The 16,770-nt window shown below is 53.0% G+C and overlaps 1 protein-coding gene across 2 annotated transcripts; it reads right to left on the bottom strand.

Annotated features, from left to right (window-relative positions):
• Window positions 1-488: 488 nt before the first annotated feature.
• ADIPOR1 (adiponectin receptor 1) lies at window positions 489-14,329 on the bottom strand. 2 transcript variants are annotated; one of them, XM_065936350.1, is made up of 8 exons: window positions 14,263-14,329; window positions 7,235-7,468; window positions 6,141-6,257; window positions 5,452-5,623; window positions 4,895-5,081; window positions 3,835-4,022; window positions 2,621-2,814; window positions 489-2,331 (listed from the first exon to the last, which is right to left on the bottom strand). In XM_065936350.1, exons 2-8 carry the CDS (start codon window positions 7,373-7,375, stop codon window positions 2,203-2,205), a joined length of 1,128 nt encoding a protein of 375 aa, XP_065792422.1. In that variant the 5' UTR covers window positions 7,376-7,468; window positions 14,263-14,329; the 3' UTR covers window positions 489-2,202. The 2 variants fall into 2 exon arrangements, with proteins under 2 accessions (XP_065792422.1, XP_065792421.1); XM_065936349.1 differs by lacking the exon at window positions 14,263-14,329 and adding an exon at window positions 13,954-14,108 and having other exon boundaries at window positions 490-2,331.
• Between the last annotated feature and the right edge of the window lie 2,441 nt (window positions 14,330-16,770).

Raw genomic sequence — 16,770 nt, 5'->3', positions numbered from 1 at the left:
CTGCAGGTCAGCAGTTTGAGACTTGTGCTCAGTTGATTCTGTGCATTTTTGAACACCTCATCAGTGCAGTCACACCAGATGTAGTATCTCTAAGTAGCCCCACTCCCTTCTCCTAATCTTGAGATTTCAGCCACGTTGTCCTTACGGTAACTAGCTCTCATTGCTGAACTGTTTCATAAGAATGAACCAAGCTTTATTTTTCCACTCAGCAGTTCTGGACAGTGGCTTGTCTGCAGTCTGTTGCTACTACGTACAGCTAACAGTGAAACTTTTTAGTACAAGCTAAGTTTCTCAAGGGTAATGTTTTTTAAAATGTGAGTTGTGACCCACTGATGAGTTATGAAACAACTGTCAGAACCAGCATTTTTTAAAAAAAAAACATTTTAAGCATCCTGTGCCGGAAGCACTGGAGTTGCTTAACCGGTTGCCAGAGAAGTCTCCCAGCATTTTTTAAACGAAGTAACTTAGGACAGATATCAGATGCAGCTCACACTGTAGTGTTGTTTCATGTAATGTTTGAATGTTGTAACCTGTGTATACTCCACACATCCAAAGTGGTCCTGTGGCTGATTCCCCACCAGCATCTGGTCAGATCCACATCTGTACCAACATGCAATCTTAGAATTTTGGGCTGCTCTGCGTCTTCATTGATGGGCAGGGGTTTTCTCTAGTTGTGGCACACAGGTCTCTCATTGCAGTGGTTTCTCTTGTTGCAGAGCACAGGCTCTAGGGCACACAGGCTTAGTTGTCCAAATGGATATGGGATCTCCTCAGACCAGGGAATGAACCTATGTCCGCTGCATTGGCAGGTGAACTCTTAACCACTGGACCACCACGAAAGCCTACCATCTTAAGATTTTTAATTTGTACCAATCTGATAGGACCCAGTTTGGTTTTATGTTTCCCTGATTAGCACTGGAGGCAGAGATATGTTGGCCTCATTCAAATTTTTTAAAAGGATCATTTATTCACCTGGTTGTTCAAACTTGACTGCTGAAGTGAATCCAACTCTGTAATTTGCGAAGACTCCCATGCAACACCTATACTAGCTCACGAGTGACCACTGCAGGCCTTTTGTATCCAGTGGACAGAACTCGTGTCAGGCTGAGGACAATACACAAAGGCGCAGAAAGTGTGGAGAGACCTCTTGATGAGACCGCCTTAATCACGGCAGTTTTAAAGGACCTGAAGTCTGCAGTATCTTGAGGCAGACCGCTTATGTTCATGGCAGGCATCTTCTGGTTACGGAAGGCTGCCACAGCACACTGACTCCTCCAGGGCGCGTCTACGTTCCAAGTAGAGACGGGTAGAGTGGCCTGGAGAAGCAGACTCTGGGGTCACTTGGGCTAACTCACTGGCCTGCCCCCGCCAGTCGGCAGCACCTGGGATTCAGGCTTGTGCCTCAGCAGAGTCTGGAGCGACGTTGCTGGCTTCAGCCCTCTGGGGTTAGAGGTGAAGAGTGGAGACCACACCGGTTACAGAGTGTCAAGTGTCTTCTGCACTTTTATTATCATCACAGTCTTTGCATCAAGATACATAGCAATGAGAGCAGGTTTCTTTTTAAAGCTTAGTATTAAATATTAAATATCTTTCCCCACTTTTAATTTTACATTACTCTGCCAAGAAAAAAATTAAAACTCAAGTTATCTGGAGCCTGGACACACTTCCATGATTAGCCGGGCTGTGTAAAAGTTGGTGGCTTTGTTCTTCCTGCCGTGTGAGCAGGCCCAGGCCCTAGAAAGATGGGACCAGGTTATAATTGTTTTTGAAAAGTGTGCTACAAAAACGGATGGCCTGGTATAAGCCAGGTCACATGTCAGGACGGGGGTGAGGGAGGGGCAGTTTCTTCCAGAAACGGAATTTCTTAAGAGTCCCAGTCCATCGCTTTTCCCCAGAATGGAGCGAGGAGGGATCAGAGCTCACCGTGAGCTTCCCAGCCCCATCACTGGGAGGGGACAGCAGGTACCAGGCCGAGGGGGCGGCCGGGGGCAGGGTGGCCGCGCCTGCCCTCCCCCACCTTCCTCAGTGAGGGAATGGAGAGTTTATTGCCCAGTGAGTGTGGAGTGGGCTGAAGCTTGGTCGGTACTGAATTCTCTAAGAGGTTTCTTCTAGAAACAGACAACTCAGACTCTTCCTCTCACTTCAGCAACGAAGTTATTTTAAAAGCACTTGGGAAGTTCCTCCTGCGCCCCTGGGGGCGGGTCAGAGGAGGGAGTCGTCAGTACAGCCCCCTTCCAGGCCGTATCGGAACTCCTGAAGGTTGGAGACCCCGTAGAAGTGGACGAAGGCGGCCGCCACTACCAGGACATGGAAGATCTGATGAGACTGGAACTGTGGGGACAAAAGAGGAGCTTCAGGCAAGGAGCTGAGGAAGCGAGAGGAGGCACTTGCCTCTTCTAGTTCTTCCGCAAAATTTTCTGCACCATAAACTGATAAATTTGTTGTAGAAAAAAAAAAGTGTAACTCCTGTCAGGGATTCGCCCGCCCACACGTACCGACGTGAGCAGGGACATGCGTCACCCCAGACTCCACCTGCCCCGGGCCCCTCTCTGCCTGTGACTCCGACCTCCACCTCCGGGCACTCTTACCACCATAGCCCTGTGGAAGAGTCGTTTCTTACCCATATGTCAAATTTTCCAGGGAAGAAGCGCTCAGGAATGCGTGCGGCATAGAGGCCGGCTCCGGTGATGTACATCACAGCCATGAGGAAGAACCAGCCCATCTGGCCCACCGTGGTGGCCTTGACAAAGCCCTCCGCGATTGTGAAGTGCATGGTAGGCACGACGCCGCTCAGGCCAAGCCCCAGAAACACCCCTGAACAGACAGATGGAGCGTGTCAGGCACGGGATGGCCCTGCTGCCCTGCTCTGACACAGGTTACTTTCTGGTGAGCAGTTCAGGAAATTTTGCACAACATGGAGAGCCATCATCAGACGCTGCTTCAACGTCCAGAGTGGGAAGGAGGCTGGGTAAACGCTGACACAGCCATTCCCTCCTATGGAGGGCCAAGAACAAACATCTTGTGTTCTTTATTACCTGTTAAGCAGCCTAGGCGATCATGTCCATCAAAACTCTGCTGGCTGCCTTGGCTACAAAACCGAGATGGTGAGCCCTCGGGTGGTTTGCCAGCCAGAAATGAGCAGGACGGGCTTCCCATTAAGAGCACAGAAGACTTAAGGAATAGGACTCTGACCTCCAGAGGAGACAGACTCAGGTGAGAAGTCATAACGGAAAGGGCAGATGGCGCCGGCTCCATACCAGGACGCTACCCACGGCTGCAGGGCAGGGCTCTACTGCACCTCTGCAGACACCCTGGGTGAGGCACCAGCCTGCACTTGGCTGGCGCTCGATGAAAAGTTAACTCTCTTAAATGAGGGTTAAAGCACAGCGATGTTAAGTCTCAAGGGACTGGAGACAGTGGTGACTGGCGTGTGGCTGCAGTAAAGCTGGAGTCTGGACAAGACACCAGGAAGGGCTCCTGCTCACAGCGACCACCTTCCTCAACACGGCTCTGGCTCAAGGTGCTTTCTCTACCGAGCCACGCCTTTCATTCCTTTAGGAAAAGAACTCCAGGTGAGCTGGACTGTGCTTTGTTCGTTTCTTAACTTCCTCAAACCAGGTATCAGAGTAGTTTTTTCTGCACTTTTAATTACTGTCCTATTAACATTTCACTGAAATAGTATGAAACTTGTGGGGGAATTGAGCTTTGAAAATTCATGCTGTTTTTAAAGTTCTAAACACAGATCAGGATCTAGGTGGGGGCCCAGGGCTGACCCCCTTAGGCTCAAGGCCCAGACACCTACCTACAAGGGGCACGCCCTGTCTTGCGACCCACCTGCTCGTGTCTGCCGGTGCTTGGGCGTGGCAAACCGGTCCCACTGCGCCACGATGATGGCGGAGATGCCCAGGACGCAGACAATGGAGAGGTAGATGAGCCGCGGCTGTGGGGAGCAGTAGAAGGAGTAGTAGAGCCAGGGCACGAAGCTCCCCATGATCAGGAGAGCGATCCCTGAATAGTCCAGCCTGAAAGAGCCACAGAACGGAAGGGCTAGCGGGAGGGTGGGCTGCACCGCTCTCAGGCTCCACACCGAGCCCCTCACTCCCCACACGGTCCCGCCTGTGTCCTGACTCAGACCCCTACACAGTCAGGCACTCACTCCTGTTTCCCAAATGTTTGAAGTGCATCCCTTTCCCCTGGCTTGTCAACAGCCACACCCCCTCACAGGCACTCAAAGTCAGGAGCTCCATCCATCATAATCCAGCCAGACCCCAACTTCCATGCAGGAAGGACTCAGTATTCCCCAGTTCTGACAGTTTTAGAGCCAAAACCCTTATAGTGGGAGTGTAACTAAGGGGGTAGTGTTCTCTTTTAGTTGACTTTTTTTTTTAGTTGATTTTTTAATGATAAAAGCGTATTACTTGTTACTGGTGTTACTGAGAAAAACAAAAGAACTCAGCATCACTTCCAAAACCAAAAATGCCTCCACCAGAAACACGCAAACAGAAGCCCAGGCTCGGCGCTGGGGAGGATGGGCGTCTGGGGCTTCTGATAAGCTTTCCTGGCTGGTGGGTGGGTGTGCCCGCGGGGGGCGGCGCCCGGATGGGAAGGGGGCGCCTCCGGGCGCTCGGTGCCGAGAGCAGCCTGTGGCACCGCCGTGCAGGGGACAGCGCTACGCGGGGCGACATCTACCCCCAGCGGGCTCTGTCTGTGGAGGAGGCTGCAGTGGGAATTTTCAGGAGGGACTTAAGAGAAAAGTTTCCCGACCCTCTTAACACCCACGAAACATCAGGGAATCTTGAGGAGTCACTGCAGTCGCCAGGACCCCGCCAGCACCCAGATCACAGGGCAAGACAACAGTGCGTGGTTCTTGCCCACCGCCATCCTTGTAACTCACTTGGAGAAAGTCCGGGAGACTTTCTCTGAATGACAATAGACGGTGTGAAAGAGCCAGGAGAAGCTGAGGCAGAGCACCGCTCCCAGGAAGAACATCCCGAACACCACCTTCTCCTGAAGGGGGGCCATGAAGTACATGTTCGGTCTCAGCATGGTCAGGATTCCCAGAAAGAGAAACAGCACAAAACCTACAGGAGGGAGAGAAGGTCGGTCCAAGGAAGAAGGGGACGTGTGACGGTTTAAACCAGCCCTGACGCCACAGGCTGAGCTGCGGGCACCCGCAGACCCAAACAAAAAGAGTCTACTGAAATGCTGACGTTTTGTTTAGACCATGGCTCTCTGACGTGGGCGGGCTTGCCAGCCCCGGGATGGTTCTGACCACAGAGGACATCCATTCTGATGTCCCTCGGCTTGCACACCCGTGATGAAGGGCCCTGTGAGCTCCCCGGCAGTTTAAAGACACCACCAGCTCCCTCATAATTTCTCCTTCCCGTGGACAAAGGCCACACAACTCCTGGGTAAGCAGCAGACGAGCCCGCTGTCCCCCAGAGCCCTCACCGAGCAGGTGGGTCCAGATGTTGCCCGTCTCCGTGTGGATGCGGAAGATGCTCCTGAAGCAGGCGCGGAAGGAGGGCATGGGCGGCCGGTGGCCATGCAGCAGGTAGTCGTTATCCTTCAGCCAGTCCGGGAGCACGTCGTACGGGATGACCCTCCAGCGGCCCTCCCAGACCTGAAACCACACATGCTCTAAGCGGGGCTGGAGACGCCAGGACAGCGGAAGTGAGGCTGCCCCCGGACCTGCGCTTAGTAGTGCCTTTGTTCTTGTGTCAGGAAGCAAGTCAGAATATGGCAGGACCTCCTCTCAGCTACTCGAGCAGTACAGATTTACCGCTCCGCCCACACTCTGGTGGCTGTCTGTCATTGTGCCCCCTTTAGCGGCTAAGTTCTCACTGTGCTGAGACTGTGACTTTTCAGATCAGGAGTTCTTCACCTAGGATGTAAAGACAACGGGCAGTGTCCAGAGAGTGGGTGTGCAAGTTTAGTGTTAGAGCTTGTGACCCTGTCACCCGTGGAAATCAGAGATACTTTCATCTTAGTTTTGCAGATATCAGTTTCTGCTCGTCAGAAATGACAAGCTCTAATAACACGGCTTGTCGTGAATGCTTGTTCAGTGTGTTGATAAAGGTGCGGTGCTCCCGTCTCAGCCCCAGGCGGGTGAGCCCGCTCCCTCCCTGCCGGGACAGGACCTTGTACACGAACTCCTCCATCTTCTCCATGGCGTGGTGAGCCTGCAGGGGCAGTGTGAGCACTCGCACCTCCTCCTCCTCCTCCTGCGGCCCCGGGCAGGCCTGCTCCTCCTCGGCCTGCGGGGAAGGGGAGAGCGGCTCCAGCCCTCGAGGGCCCTGGGGACGCGCATGTCCGGCACCCACGAGCCAGACCACGCCGCCCACTGCCCGGCCTCTCCTGCACACAGGCCTCGGGTCTGCTCTCCGGAAGCAGGATGGTGCACTGGGGGAGAGTGCGCTGCAGCGCCCGGGGGAGAGGCCGAGGGAGCCGGTGCCCCAGGTGCAGGATCAGCAGCCCAGGCCTGCACTCAGAGCCCAGCAGCCCACCTCTGAGCCAGTGGCCCTCGCTTCCCCCAATTTCCCAAACACTTCTAGTTCAGACAACTGAACGAGGAAGAATAAGACAGAGGCTCAGAGATCTGCTAAGAGTCTCAATCTGATCGGTGCGCCGTGCACCAGCCCTGGGACCCAGACAGTGTCCAGTGGCTGCGGGGAAAGCCAGGCCCCAGAGCCGGCTCCACAGAAGCAGCATTAGGAGGGCCTGACCGGGCCCACCTCTGGGGAGACCTCCAGAGCGGAGGCGGGGAGGACAGTTCCTCCTGCGAGGCTTCCTCTTAGATCTCATGATAGAGGAACCCTTCCCCCCAGCCCCAAATCCATCCTCTGTCCATCTGGGCACAGCATCCCCGGTCTCCCCGAGTGGGGATGCTGCTGGGGTTTCGCTCGGTCAAAGTGAAAAGCCCACTTGGCTGTACAGGAGGCCCTTCAGGCGCCTCCAGGAAGGGGGCCTTCTGTCCCCGCTCCGCCCCTTGGGGACTCTGAAGAAGGAGATAAAGCGGCCAGGTATGGCCTCCACAGCGGCCTGGGGCGGCACCTGCTCCTCCCACGAGCCTTCCAGCTGGCCGAAGCGGCAGGGATTTTTGATGGCTCTGTGGAGCCTGGCCTGATCCGGGCTGACTGCTTCCTGCCTTCCATCGAGTCAGACAGTCCCAGGGCGCTGTGGCTCCGGGGAGACCGAGAGGTCTCAGGAGAGGCTGACCGGGGAGATGACTTACTTTGGTTGGGCTGGTGACCGCCCGCTTGCCCTTCTCCTCGAGCAGGGGTCCCAGCTCAGCCAGCTCCACTGTGTCAGCCGCCCTGTTGCTGGCGGGAGCCCCGTTGCCCTGGGCCACCGCGGGTCCCTTGTGAGACGACATCAGGATGGCACCTCGGGGCCCTCCGGCTTCAGCCTTGGGAGAGGGTGGAGTCTCCCGGCCCCAGGGGCCAGAGAGCTCCCTGTGATGGGGACACTGGAAGCAAACACAGACACAGGGTGTTGACAGTTTATCCTTCTGACGTCTCATTTCTGAAGTCAATACTGAGAAAGAGACAGCCCCCCACTCATACCCTCTCCAGTCCCAGAGGCCAGTTAACTGCATCTCTCCTCCTCTGTACCATCAGCCTTTACTGAGAACCTCACTAACCTTAAAGGCTGAAAACCTAGTTGCTTCAAAAGATTTGTGTGTTTTGCACTAAAATGTCAACCCAGAAAAACAGCTCCCCACACACACACCCCTCCCATAGACACGGAGCCCATTCACCGAGCCAGGTTTATCCCGGTTCCCAGAGCTGGCCCTGGAAAAGCCTGGCTCTGAGACTGAGCAGCAAAAAGAGGAAGCCGAGACCTGCCTGTAATCACCACAAGGCCACCCAGGCTTAGAAATGAACTAACTGCCAACTGAAAGTGGGCTTTACCTACAAATGCCCTGAAACATGCGCTCCGCCTGCAAAAGTGGACTGAGAGTGGGCTAACTGTCCGGGGGTTAACTTCTCTGCAAGGTCTACCGTTTCTGTTAGAGGATCACCGCCCGGGTCTGGGAGGAGAGCACACTTTGCTCACAGCGGTGTCTTGCAGCAGCAATAACTCACCTGGCCGTGGGAGGCTGAAGACACGAGGCAGCCCACCCTTGCCCTGCCACCAAACCGGCTCAGCACGAGCCTGTCCCAGTGACCACAGATCGTAACCTAGGCCCCACTCCAAAGAGCTTTGGAGCTGAGACGGCACACAGAGCCTGTAGGAGGCAGTCTTTAATCAGGCCTCAGGAAGATAAGATGAACACTGAGAGGGGGAAAGTGCCCCAAGACTTCCGACTCCCCACTCCCATCAAAGGAATTTACTGCTCACAGCAACAGCAGCCAGAATGGTACATGCAGGTACCATATTCCTGCACTGGTCACCTGAGCCCTGGGGCCACCAGGCAATGCAGAGACAGCCACGTAACACCTGCACAGAGCAAGGTGCCCTCCAGGGGAGAAGCAGAGCTCGGGGCCGCCTCTTTCAGCAGGGCAGTCAACGCAGCCTCGCTTCCGAGGGCAGCGTCTGTCTCCATGGTGTTCACTGCACATCCATCTTTGACATGTGTACCTGCTCTTTTACCCAAGAGTCATCTTGATTCCTTCTCAGAGATTATGACTGGATCCGTGTAGTCAGGTGAGGGCAGCCCGCAAGTTTCAAAACAGTCATGCCAGGCTCAGCGCGTCAGCACTGCTGAAAGCTGCAGGCAGCAGAGAGCTAGCTCAGGAGAGCAAACGGCCATAACTCTGTCCACAGACCTCGCTGTGGTGTCAACACACAGGCGGTGCCTCCTCCTCCACACATGCAGGACTCTGATAAGAAAGATGCCAGCCCGTAGCTACAGCCAACAACTGAGCCCACGGAGAACAGGAAACCGGAGGCCCACAAAAACCTCAGGAGATAGGCGACCCACGTGAGCAGGAGCACTGGGCAATCTTTTTCAATAGGCTGACCACACAACACATTTCCTCAAACTGAAGTACTACTGAATGAACAGCTTTAGTAAGAAATAATTTACACTGCAGTGAAAAATATGGATAGATTTGGGCATCCCAGAAAAGTATGAAAAGGGGAATATACTTAGCTAGAATACAGTACTTGAGAGGTGGCCACTAGGGTTAAAAAATAGATATTTTCTCAGGTTCTGGGATGCAATACTACACAGATCACTAATTTATACATATCCCTGATTGTGGTCAGAACCTGTATTTCAGAATAGGTGGAAGAATGCAGGAGGCAGCATTCCTGCCAGCAAGCATGTGACCCGCTAGCTAAGGCGTTCCGTGTTTGTGCCTCTAGGCCGCTCTCTGTCCTCTCCCGAGTAGCCAACACACCGCTGGAATACTGAACAAATGCACTTAGTGCCAGCACTCTAAGGTACTGTGCAAAACACCAAGTCGCACAAGTCACTGTCTTGAAAGAGCCTGTAATGCGGTGGCATGAGGTCACCTGTGGCATTTACAGACCAGTGGCAGCGTCACTGCTCCAGCAGGACAGCGCAGGAGCGCCCTGGACCGGGATGGCACACGGCAAGCTCAGGGGAGCGCCGTGGGGCCGAGACCGACACACACCTTACGCTGGGCAGTTAGGGTCAGAGAGCAGGTACAGCTCCAGCCTGCTGCGCTTCCGAACCTCTTCACTGGGTCTGAAGTTTTCACGCCCTCAGTCTAGCATCCTCTTAGGAGGACCTCAGCCGCGTGGCAATCTTCAAAGGCCTTCCTCATTCAGCCGAAACCACCTTCTGTCACTTCTGAGCCCCTCTGGCTCCCACGCCCCACCCCCAGCATTATCTCTAGACCCAGAGTCACTAACTCTGACAGGCACCCATTAACTCACAAGCCAGGCACCAGTTACAACTCATCACACAAGACACATCGTCACGCAACAAAGAACAGACAGTGATGCTCAGCGGAGGTCATGTCACCATAGTGAGCGAAGCCCACTGTCCAGCAAGGTCTTCTAAACTAGCAACACAGGGACAGGCGGGGAGAGGGAGGCGGCGGAGGTCTGGTAAGAAAGAAAAGCAAGCAATGCTAGAACTTGAAAGTATACTTGGCAGGGTAGACCTCTCACAGACGGCTGGCAATCGGGACAAGCAAGCCTTTCAGTGTCCTCTGTTTAAGGTCAGCACCAGGCCCTGGAGTGTGAGGACGGACTCCATGAGCACTCAGAGCCAGATGGGCTTCACTTTCCCACGAGCTTTGCTTCTGATTTTTTAATATTTCAAGTGTTTCTTCTTAAAATTTTTTAAAAATTAATTTTTAAAAATTTATTTATGACTGTGCTGGGTCTCTGTTGCTGTGCGGGCTTTCTCCAGTTGCGTGAACAGGGGCTCCCCTCTGGTTCCGGGGCACAGGCTCTGGGGCGCGTGGGTTCAGCAGCGCAGGCTCAGTAGTTGTGGGGCATGGGCTTAGCTGCTCCTTGGCGTGAGGGATCTTCTTGAACCCGCGTCTCCTGTGTTGGCAGGTGGATTCTTTACCACTGAGTCACCAGGGAAGCCCTCATAAACTTTCCTATCCTTATATATTTTAGAGGAAACACATTTCTCCTCAAAATCGCCACACCCACCCAATAAAGCAATTATAACTGGGCCAAACTCCTGAGTGCATTTTTGATGGGATTTCTTTAATTCAAGCTAATAAATCTTTACCACTAAGCTCTCCAGCTGGATAACCTATGACATTAGAGGGTAAGGCTGTGGAGGCAGGGCTGCCTGTACTCCTATAAATAAGATTATTTGGTGCCAAACTTGGGAAAGGACTGATTCTTAGTTGCCAGCCTTTGTTGGTGAGTTTATTTCCCTCACACTTTTGGAGACATTTATTTTGTGAACCGGTTCCCAAGTTATTCACATTATAGTACACTCCTCAGGAGTCAAAGGCACAGAACTTCTAGAAATTTTTAATCTAAGGTCCCTGGGCCCTTGGAGGTTCCACAAGTTAAGCTCCTTCTTACGCCAACTTGACTCTCACAGTAAAGCAAGACTTGTTAAGTCGCGTCTGACTCTTCGCAACCTCATGGACTGTAGCCCTCCAGGCTCCTCTGTCCATGGAATTCTCCAGGCAAGAATACTGGAGTGGGTGGCCATTCCCTTCTCCAGGGGATCTTCCTGATCCAGGGATCAAATCCACATCTCCTGCACTGCAGGAGGATTCTTTACCACTGAGCCACCAGGGAAGCCCAAAGCAAGACTAGTCAAAGCACTAAGGACCAAGAACACAGTCATCTTCTCCTCTACTACTCCGTCAGGGAAGGTGGTTTCATAGCACTGCTGGGGGCAAATGAGTCAAAGCAAAGGCTTATGTTTGAATACTACTGAATTGCAACAATGGAGCCTCAGCTTTCCTATTTAAGTACAAGTGTCACCGACTTGAGTCTGCAGTGAAAAACCAGAATCTAACTTGCTTTGTAGCTCTTCTCCAGGTAAAGCTATCTCAACAGCAATAGGTCTTTTTTGAATCCCAAACAGACAGGTAAGCTTTCCAAATGCCGTAAAACAAGGTAATACCAGCCCTTGATATGTATACCAGCCCTTGATTTTAACACCTGGCTTTTAAGTACATTACAGATATGTGGCCACTAGAGTCAACACATTATATGGTAACTGTATACTGTGAGAGCCCCGATGAAACAGAAGTAAATGAGGTACAAGTCTAAAAGCGAATCACTTGGAACCAGTTTGCCTCGAGGGCACTTTCAAGGATCTTTTCAATCTAAGACAGCTGAAACTTTATATGCAGTAATCATGTCCCCAAATTTCTGAGCAGGAAAAGGCAATTAACCTTGAAAATAGTGAAAGGAACAAAGTCCAGTGGGCGACATGAGGGGCAAATGGGCATTAAGGACAAAATCTAACAATTCTGATGGATACCAGCACCAGAAAACACCCCACCAGTACTGATGAAGCTTATGCATGTAAAGATGACTTTGGTTTTCCCTGGTGGCTCAGGCGGTAAAGAATCCGCCAGCAATGTGGGAGACCTGGGCTCAATCCCTGGGTTGGGAAGATCTCCTAGAGAAGGGAAAGGCTGCCCACTCCAGTGTTCTGGCCTGGAGAACTCCATGGACTGTATGGTCCACGGGGTCACAAAGAGTCACGACTGAGCGACTATCACTAACGTCACTTAGTTCACCAGTATGATCACCAGTAGGTGGGGTAGTGTTGCAGGTGTGTCAAGCAGTTCCTTTTTGCTTTTTATTAAAGAAGTCAAGGAAATTTCTTAGGAAAATAAAGAACAGACTTATTGGCTTAGAAAGAAGTGCAGATTTCTTTCCCCGCCCACAAATAAGCACAGCACTGTGGCCACAGGGACAAGGCACAGAGGGGAGTCTGCTCTGCATGGTGGCTGGCCTCGGTTTAAGAGGAGGCAGTAACTTCTCTGTTCTACCAGCACCACTACAAGGCCAAACGCCATAAAGTGCTGGAGGAATTCAGAAGAAATGCTCAGGTTGAGTTGGAATATCGGGAAAGGTTTTCTGGAAGATTTTAAGAAAGGATCTTGATAGGTAAGATAGGATCAAAGCATTCCTGAGAGTAGTGCTCTGAACCTGGACAGGCTCGAAAGAACAGAGCCCCCCAGGGCAGTGAATAATCCACTTTCCACAAGGAAATCTTGGAAAGGCAATGTGAGGCCAGACTTAAGAAACTGAAGACGGTATAATTCGCAGTGCACTTAATCCATTAGCAACTGGGAGCCCACTGGGAAGGGTGTGCCCTTGTCTGAGCTTTCAACCTGCAGGCAAAGTAGTTGCTTAAAATTTCTGTTTATCCCCTGGGCATCAGATAGTTTCTTGGCCCCTGAGAGCAGAATGTTTTCAAATTCTACTCAGCAATTAGGTACGGTTTTGGGGAGACCTGCCCTAAAATGGCTGCTTACAGGCAACACACCAGTCCTTAAGACTGATGCCCCAAGTACACGGAAGTTGCTCCTGGGGTGAAGAAATGCCAGGGCTGCAATCCGTGTGTCAACACCCCGCCTAAATCCCAGCACTGCGTGGACACTACCGAACAGCCGCAGCAGCTGTGCCACAAGAGGTGGTGCAGGCCTGCTTCTCGGTAGACAGTCGTAAACAGACCCCACAGCCCCCTTCACTTCAGGGAGGACCAGTCAGGCCAGTGCTCGCTTGATTCAAGCGGGCAGCCTATACATCCTTCCTCTGCTGTGTCTCCTCCCTTCGCAAAGCACTCTGCAGGCCTCCTGTTGCTCCTCCGACACCTGAAGCTCCCTAAATGAAATTCACCTTGTCCGTTTCCTACTCGCCTGCGTAGCGGCGCCGGAAACTGAGGGGAAACGTATCTATTCCATTAAAAACCTGAAGGCTTGACCAAAAACTTCAAACATAGAATGGCAACAATAAGAGATTTCTGAGGGAATGAAATTTCCTTTTCCCCCGAAGTACTTTAGAATTCGCTCACACTGCAGCATTTAGGGCCACCTTAAACACAGGCCAACTGTCCACCAGCCTCCCCTTCCCCGCCGCCAAGGTGGGGGCACTGTCACGGTCTAGTAACCGCGGGGCTCCTCGGGCTACCGAAGGCGGGGGCTCCCCGCCGGACGCCGGCTCCGAGTCTCAGGCCCGCAGCCCCTCGGCGCTCGCCTCGCGCGGCCTTGGGGACCAGGTTCAGCTCCGGCCTGGCGGGCCCGAGCCGGAGCCTGAAGCCCGACGTCTCAGCCTGCCGACTGGGGGCACGGGCGCCCCGCGGCTGTTGACAGCTGGGGACGCGACTCGCACGGGAGGGGCCGGGAACGGGGACAGCCGACGCGCTGAGGCTGCAGGAGCGGCCGGCCCCGGTCGGGGGTCCGGGGACCCTGAGGACGCCTGGGCGGTCCAGCCCCGCGGCAGCTGCCTCAGGCCCGCGCCGAGACTCCCGTGGGGAGCCCGCCCTCTGGCCGATCCCCGCCCTCCGGCCTGCTCGCCGCCGAGCCCAGGTGAACTTACGGCGGGCGGAGGGCTGTGCTGGGGACCGCGGCGCCGGCGCTACATCCCGCGTCGCTGGAGGCGGCCTGCGGCCGAGCGGCCCGGATCTTCTGCGCCCTCCCCGGGCCGGAAGGGGCGCGCAACCGCAGGGCGTCACCTCCGCGAGAGCGTCACGTCCTCTCAGACGCGCGGTTCCCCGGCTCTCGCGAAGCCCAATCACAAGCCGGCCCCTTGGTCCCGCCCCGAGGACGGCCCCGCCCCTCCACCGGACCGCCCTCTCCAGCCCGGTGATCTTTTTGTTGTTGCTCAGCCGCTAAATCGTGTACTCACCCTGCGACCCCATGGACTGCAGCACCCCCAGACTCCGCCGTCCGGCAGTCTTTCCGCAGTCTCGACCACAGGCCCGCCCCCTCGGCCCCGCCTCCCCCTCGTGGGCCCCGCCCCTCCCGGCAGCCCCGCCCCTCCGCCGAGACGGCGCCTCAAGTCCCAATCGCAGGTCCGCTCCCCTCGGCCCCGCCCCCCGCGCGCGGGCCCCGCCCCCTCGCTCTGCTCCAATCGTATACCTTCCCTCGCAAAGCCTCGCGGGAGCCACACCCCCAAGTTGCTAACCTCTGCTCCTGTCGAGGAAGGAATTTCTGGGAATTAGACTGAAACTTGCGAAGGAATGCTGAATTTCCTACCCCGCACCTGTCCTCTCGGCTGGGCACTTAATCCCTCTTCTTCAACCTCATGGCCCCTCCTTCCTTTCTGCAAGTATTTACTGAGCACCCCACGCGTGTGAGGCAGGCGGCCAGCAGGTTCCTGGTCAGGAATAGCGGGGCGGCGTTGACTGGCCTTTCTCCCGGACTCCCTGCTCTGGCTGAGGCTGGATGGAGACCACAGGGTGCTGCAGCCACTGTCTGGGGGCGTTACACTTCGTTTGTCACAAGGCTGGTAAGTGACCAGTCTATTCAAGATGCAGAGAGAGGGTGGTTTATTATAATCCCGATACTTCAGGGTCTTTTCCAATGAGAAGAGCCGACTCAATGGACGTGAGTTTGAGCAAGCTGTGATGGACAGGGAAGCCTAGCATGCTACAGTCCATAGGGTAGCAAAGAGTTGGGCAAGACTGAGTGGCTGACTGAATTGAACGGATGCTTCAGGGAAGTGGGAAGAATTCTACTGGTGCTGGTTAAAACTGTAGGCGCTGAAATCACATAGACCCAGGCTTCCATGGCTGGCTAGCCTCTGACCTTGAGCACGTTTTTGAACCCTCCATGGTAAGTACCTTGTCTGAAAAATAGGAATAAAACAATGCTCTTTCATGGGCTCCCTGTCAGGACTGAGTTAATTTATGCAGGTCTTTGGCTTGATGCTTGGCAAATCATAAATGCTTCACAAATCTTAGCTATCATGCGCTGCCCACTGTATAAAACCCTCAGAAATGGGTGCTATCCACAGGAGTTTGCTCTCAGCTCGGCATTAAAGGCTCTCACCTGCTCTCAGGCCTCATCTGCCTCCACTTGCCCTCTGGCATTTGGGCCTCAATGAAGTTGCGGAGTTCTCCAACATGAATTTCTCTTCCGTCCTTCAGGCTTTTGTACACGCAGATCCTTCTGTTGGATCACCCACCCCGTCATTCTCTGCCAAAAGATCCAAGCAACTTACAATGCCCAATTCTGGTTTTGGCTTTGAATCAAGACAATCCTAGGTTCATAATCAGGCTCTGCCAGCCACTGACCAGCTATGTGACTTCCTACATATTCTGAATCCCAGACTCAGGATTATCATAAGGATTCAATTACACCATGATCATGATCAAATCCCTTATAATTATACAGTGGAAGTGACAAATAGATTCAAGGGATTAGAGTTGATAGAGTGCCTGAAAAACTATGGACAGAGGTTCATTACATTGTACAGGAGGCAGTGATCAAGGCCATCCCCAAGAAAAAGAAATGCAAAAAGGCAAAATGGTTGTTGGAGGAGGCCCTACAAATAGCTGAGAAAAGAAGAGAAGCGAAAGCAGAGGAGAAAAGGAAAGATATGCCCATTTGAATGCAAAGTTCCAAAGAATAGCAAGGAGAGATTAAAAAAAAGCCTTCCTCAGTGATCAGTGCAAAGAAATAGAGGGAAACAATAGAATGGGAAAGACTAGAGATCTCTTCAAGAAAATAGATACACCAAGGGAACATTTCATGCAACGATGGGCTCAATAAAGGACAGAAATGGTATGAACCTAACAGAAGCTGAAGATATTAAGAAGAGGTGGCAAGAATACACAGAAGAACTATACAAAAAAGATCTTCAAGACCGAGATAATCACTATGGTGTGATAATCACTCATCTAGAGCCAGACATCCTGGAATGTGAAGTCAGTGGGCCTTAGGAAGCATCACTACAAACAAAGCTACTGGAGGTGATGGAATTCCAGTTGAGCTATTCCAAATCCTAAAAGATGATGCTGTGAAAGTTCTACACTCCATATGCCAGCAAATTTGGAAACCTCAGCAGTGGCCACAGGACTGGAAAAGGTCATTTTTTCATTCCAATCCCAAAGAAAGGCAATGCCAAAGAATGCTCACACTACCGCACAATTGCACTCATCTCACATGCTAGCAAAGTAATGCTCAAAATTCTCCAAGCCAGGCTGCAACAGTATGTGAACTGTGAACTTCCAGATGTTCAGGCTGGATTTAGAAAAGGCAGAGGAACCAGAGATCAAATTGCTAACATCTATTGGATCATCGAAAAAGCACGAGAGTTCCAGAAAAACATCTACTTCTGCTTTATTGACTATGCCAAAGCCTTTGTGTGGATCACAACAAACTGTGGAAAATTCTTCAAGAGATGGGAATA

The sequence above is a fragment of the Muntiacus reevesi genome, chromosome 5 (assembly GCF_963930625.1).
Source record: "Muntiacus reevesi chromosome 5, mMunRee1.1, whole genome shotgun sequence".
NCBI lineage: Eukaryota > Metazoa > Chordata > Mammalia > Artiodactyla > Cervidae > Muntiacus > Muntiacus reevesi.
The sequence above is the reverse complement of the archived record's forward strand: the minus strand, read 5'-3'. Positions and strand labels throughout refer to the sequence as shown.

Excerpts from the sequence above, each read along its gene's own strand:
- ADIPOR1 (XM_065936350.1), bottom strand. The coding sequence starts at position 7,375 with ATGTCGTCTCACAAGGGACCCGCGGTGGCCCAGGGCAACGGGGCTCCC. Across the intron at positions 5,082-5,451 it reads CATCTGGACCCACCTGCTCG|GTTTTGTGCTGTTTCTCTTT; the intron begins GTGAGGGCTCTG and ends TCCCTCCTGTAG. Across the intron at positions 2,815-3,834 it reads GCACCGGCAGACACGAGCAG|GGGTGTTTCTGGGGCTTGGC; the intron begins GTGGGTCGCAAG and ends CTGTCTGTTCAG.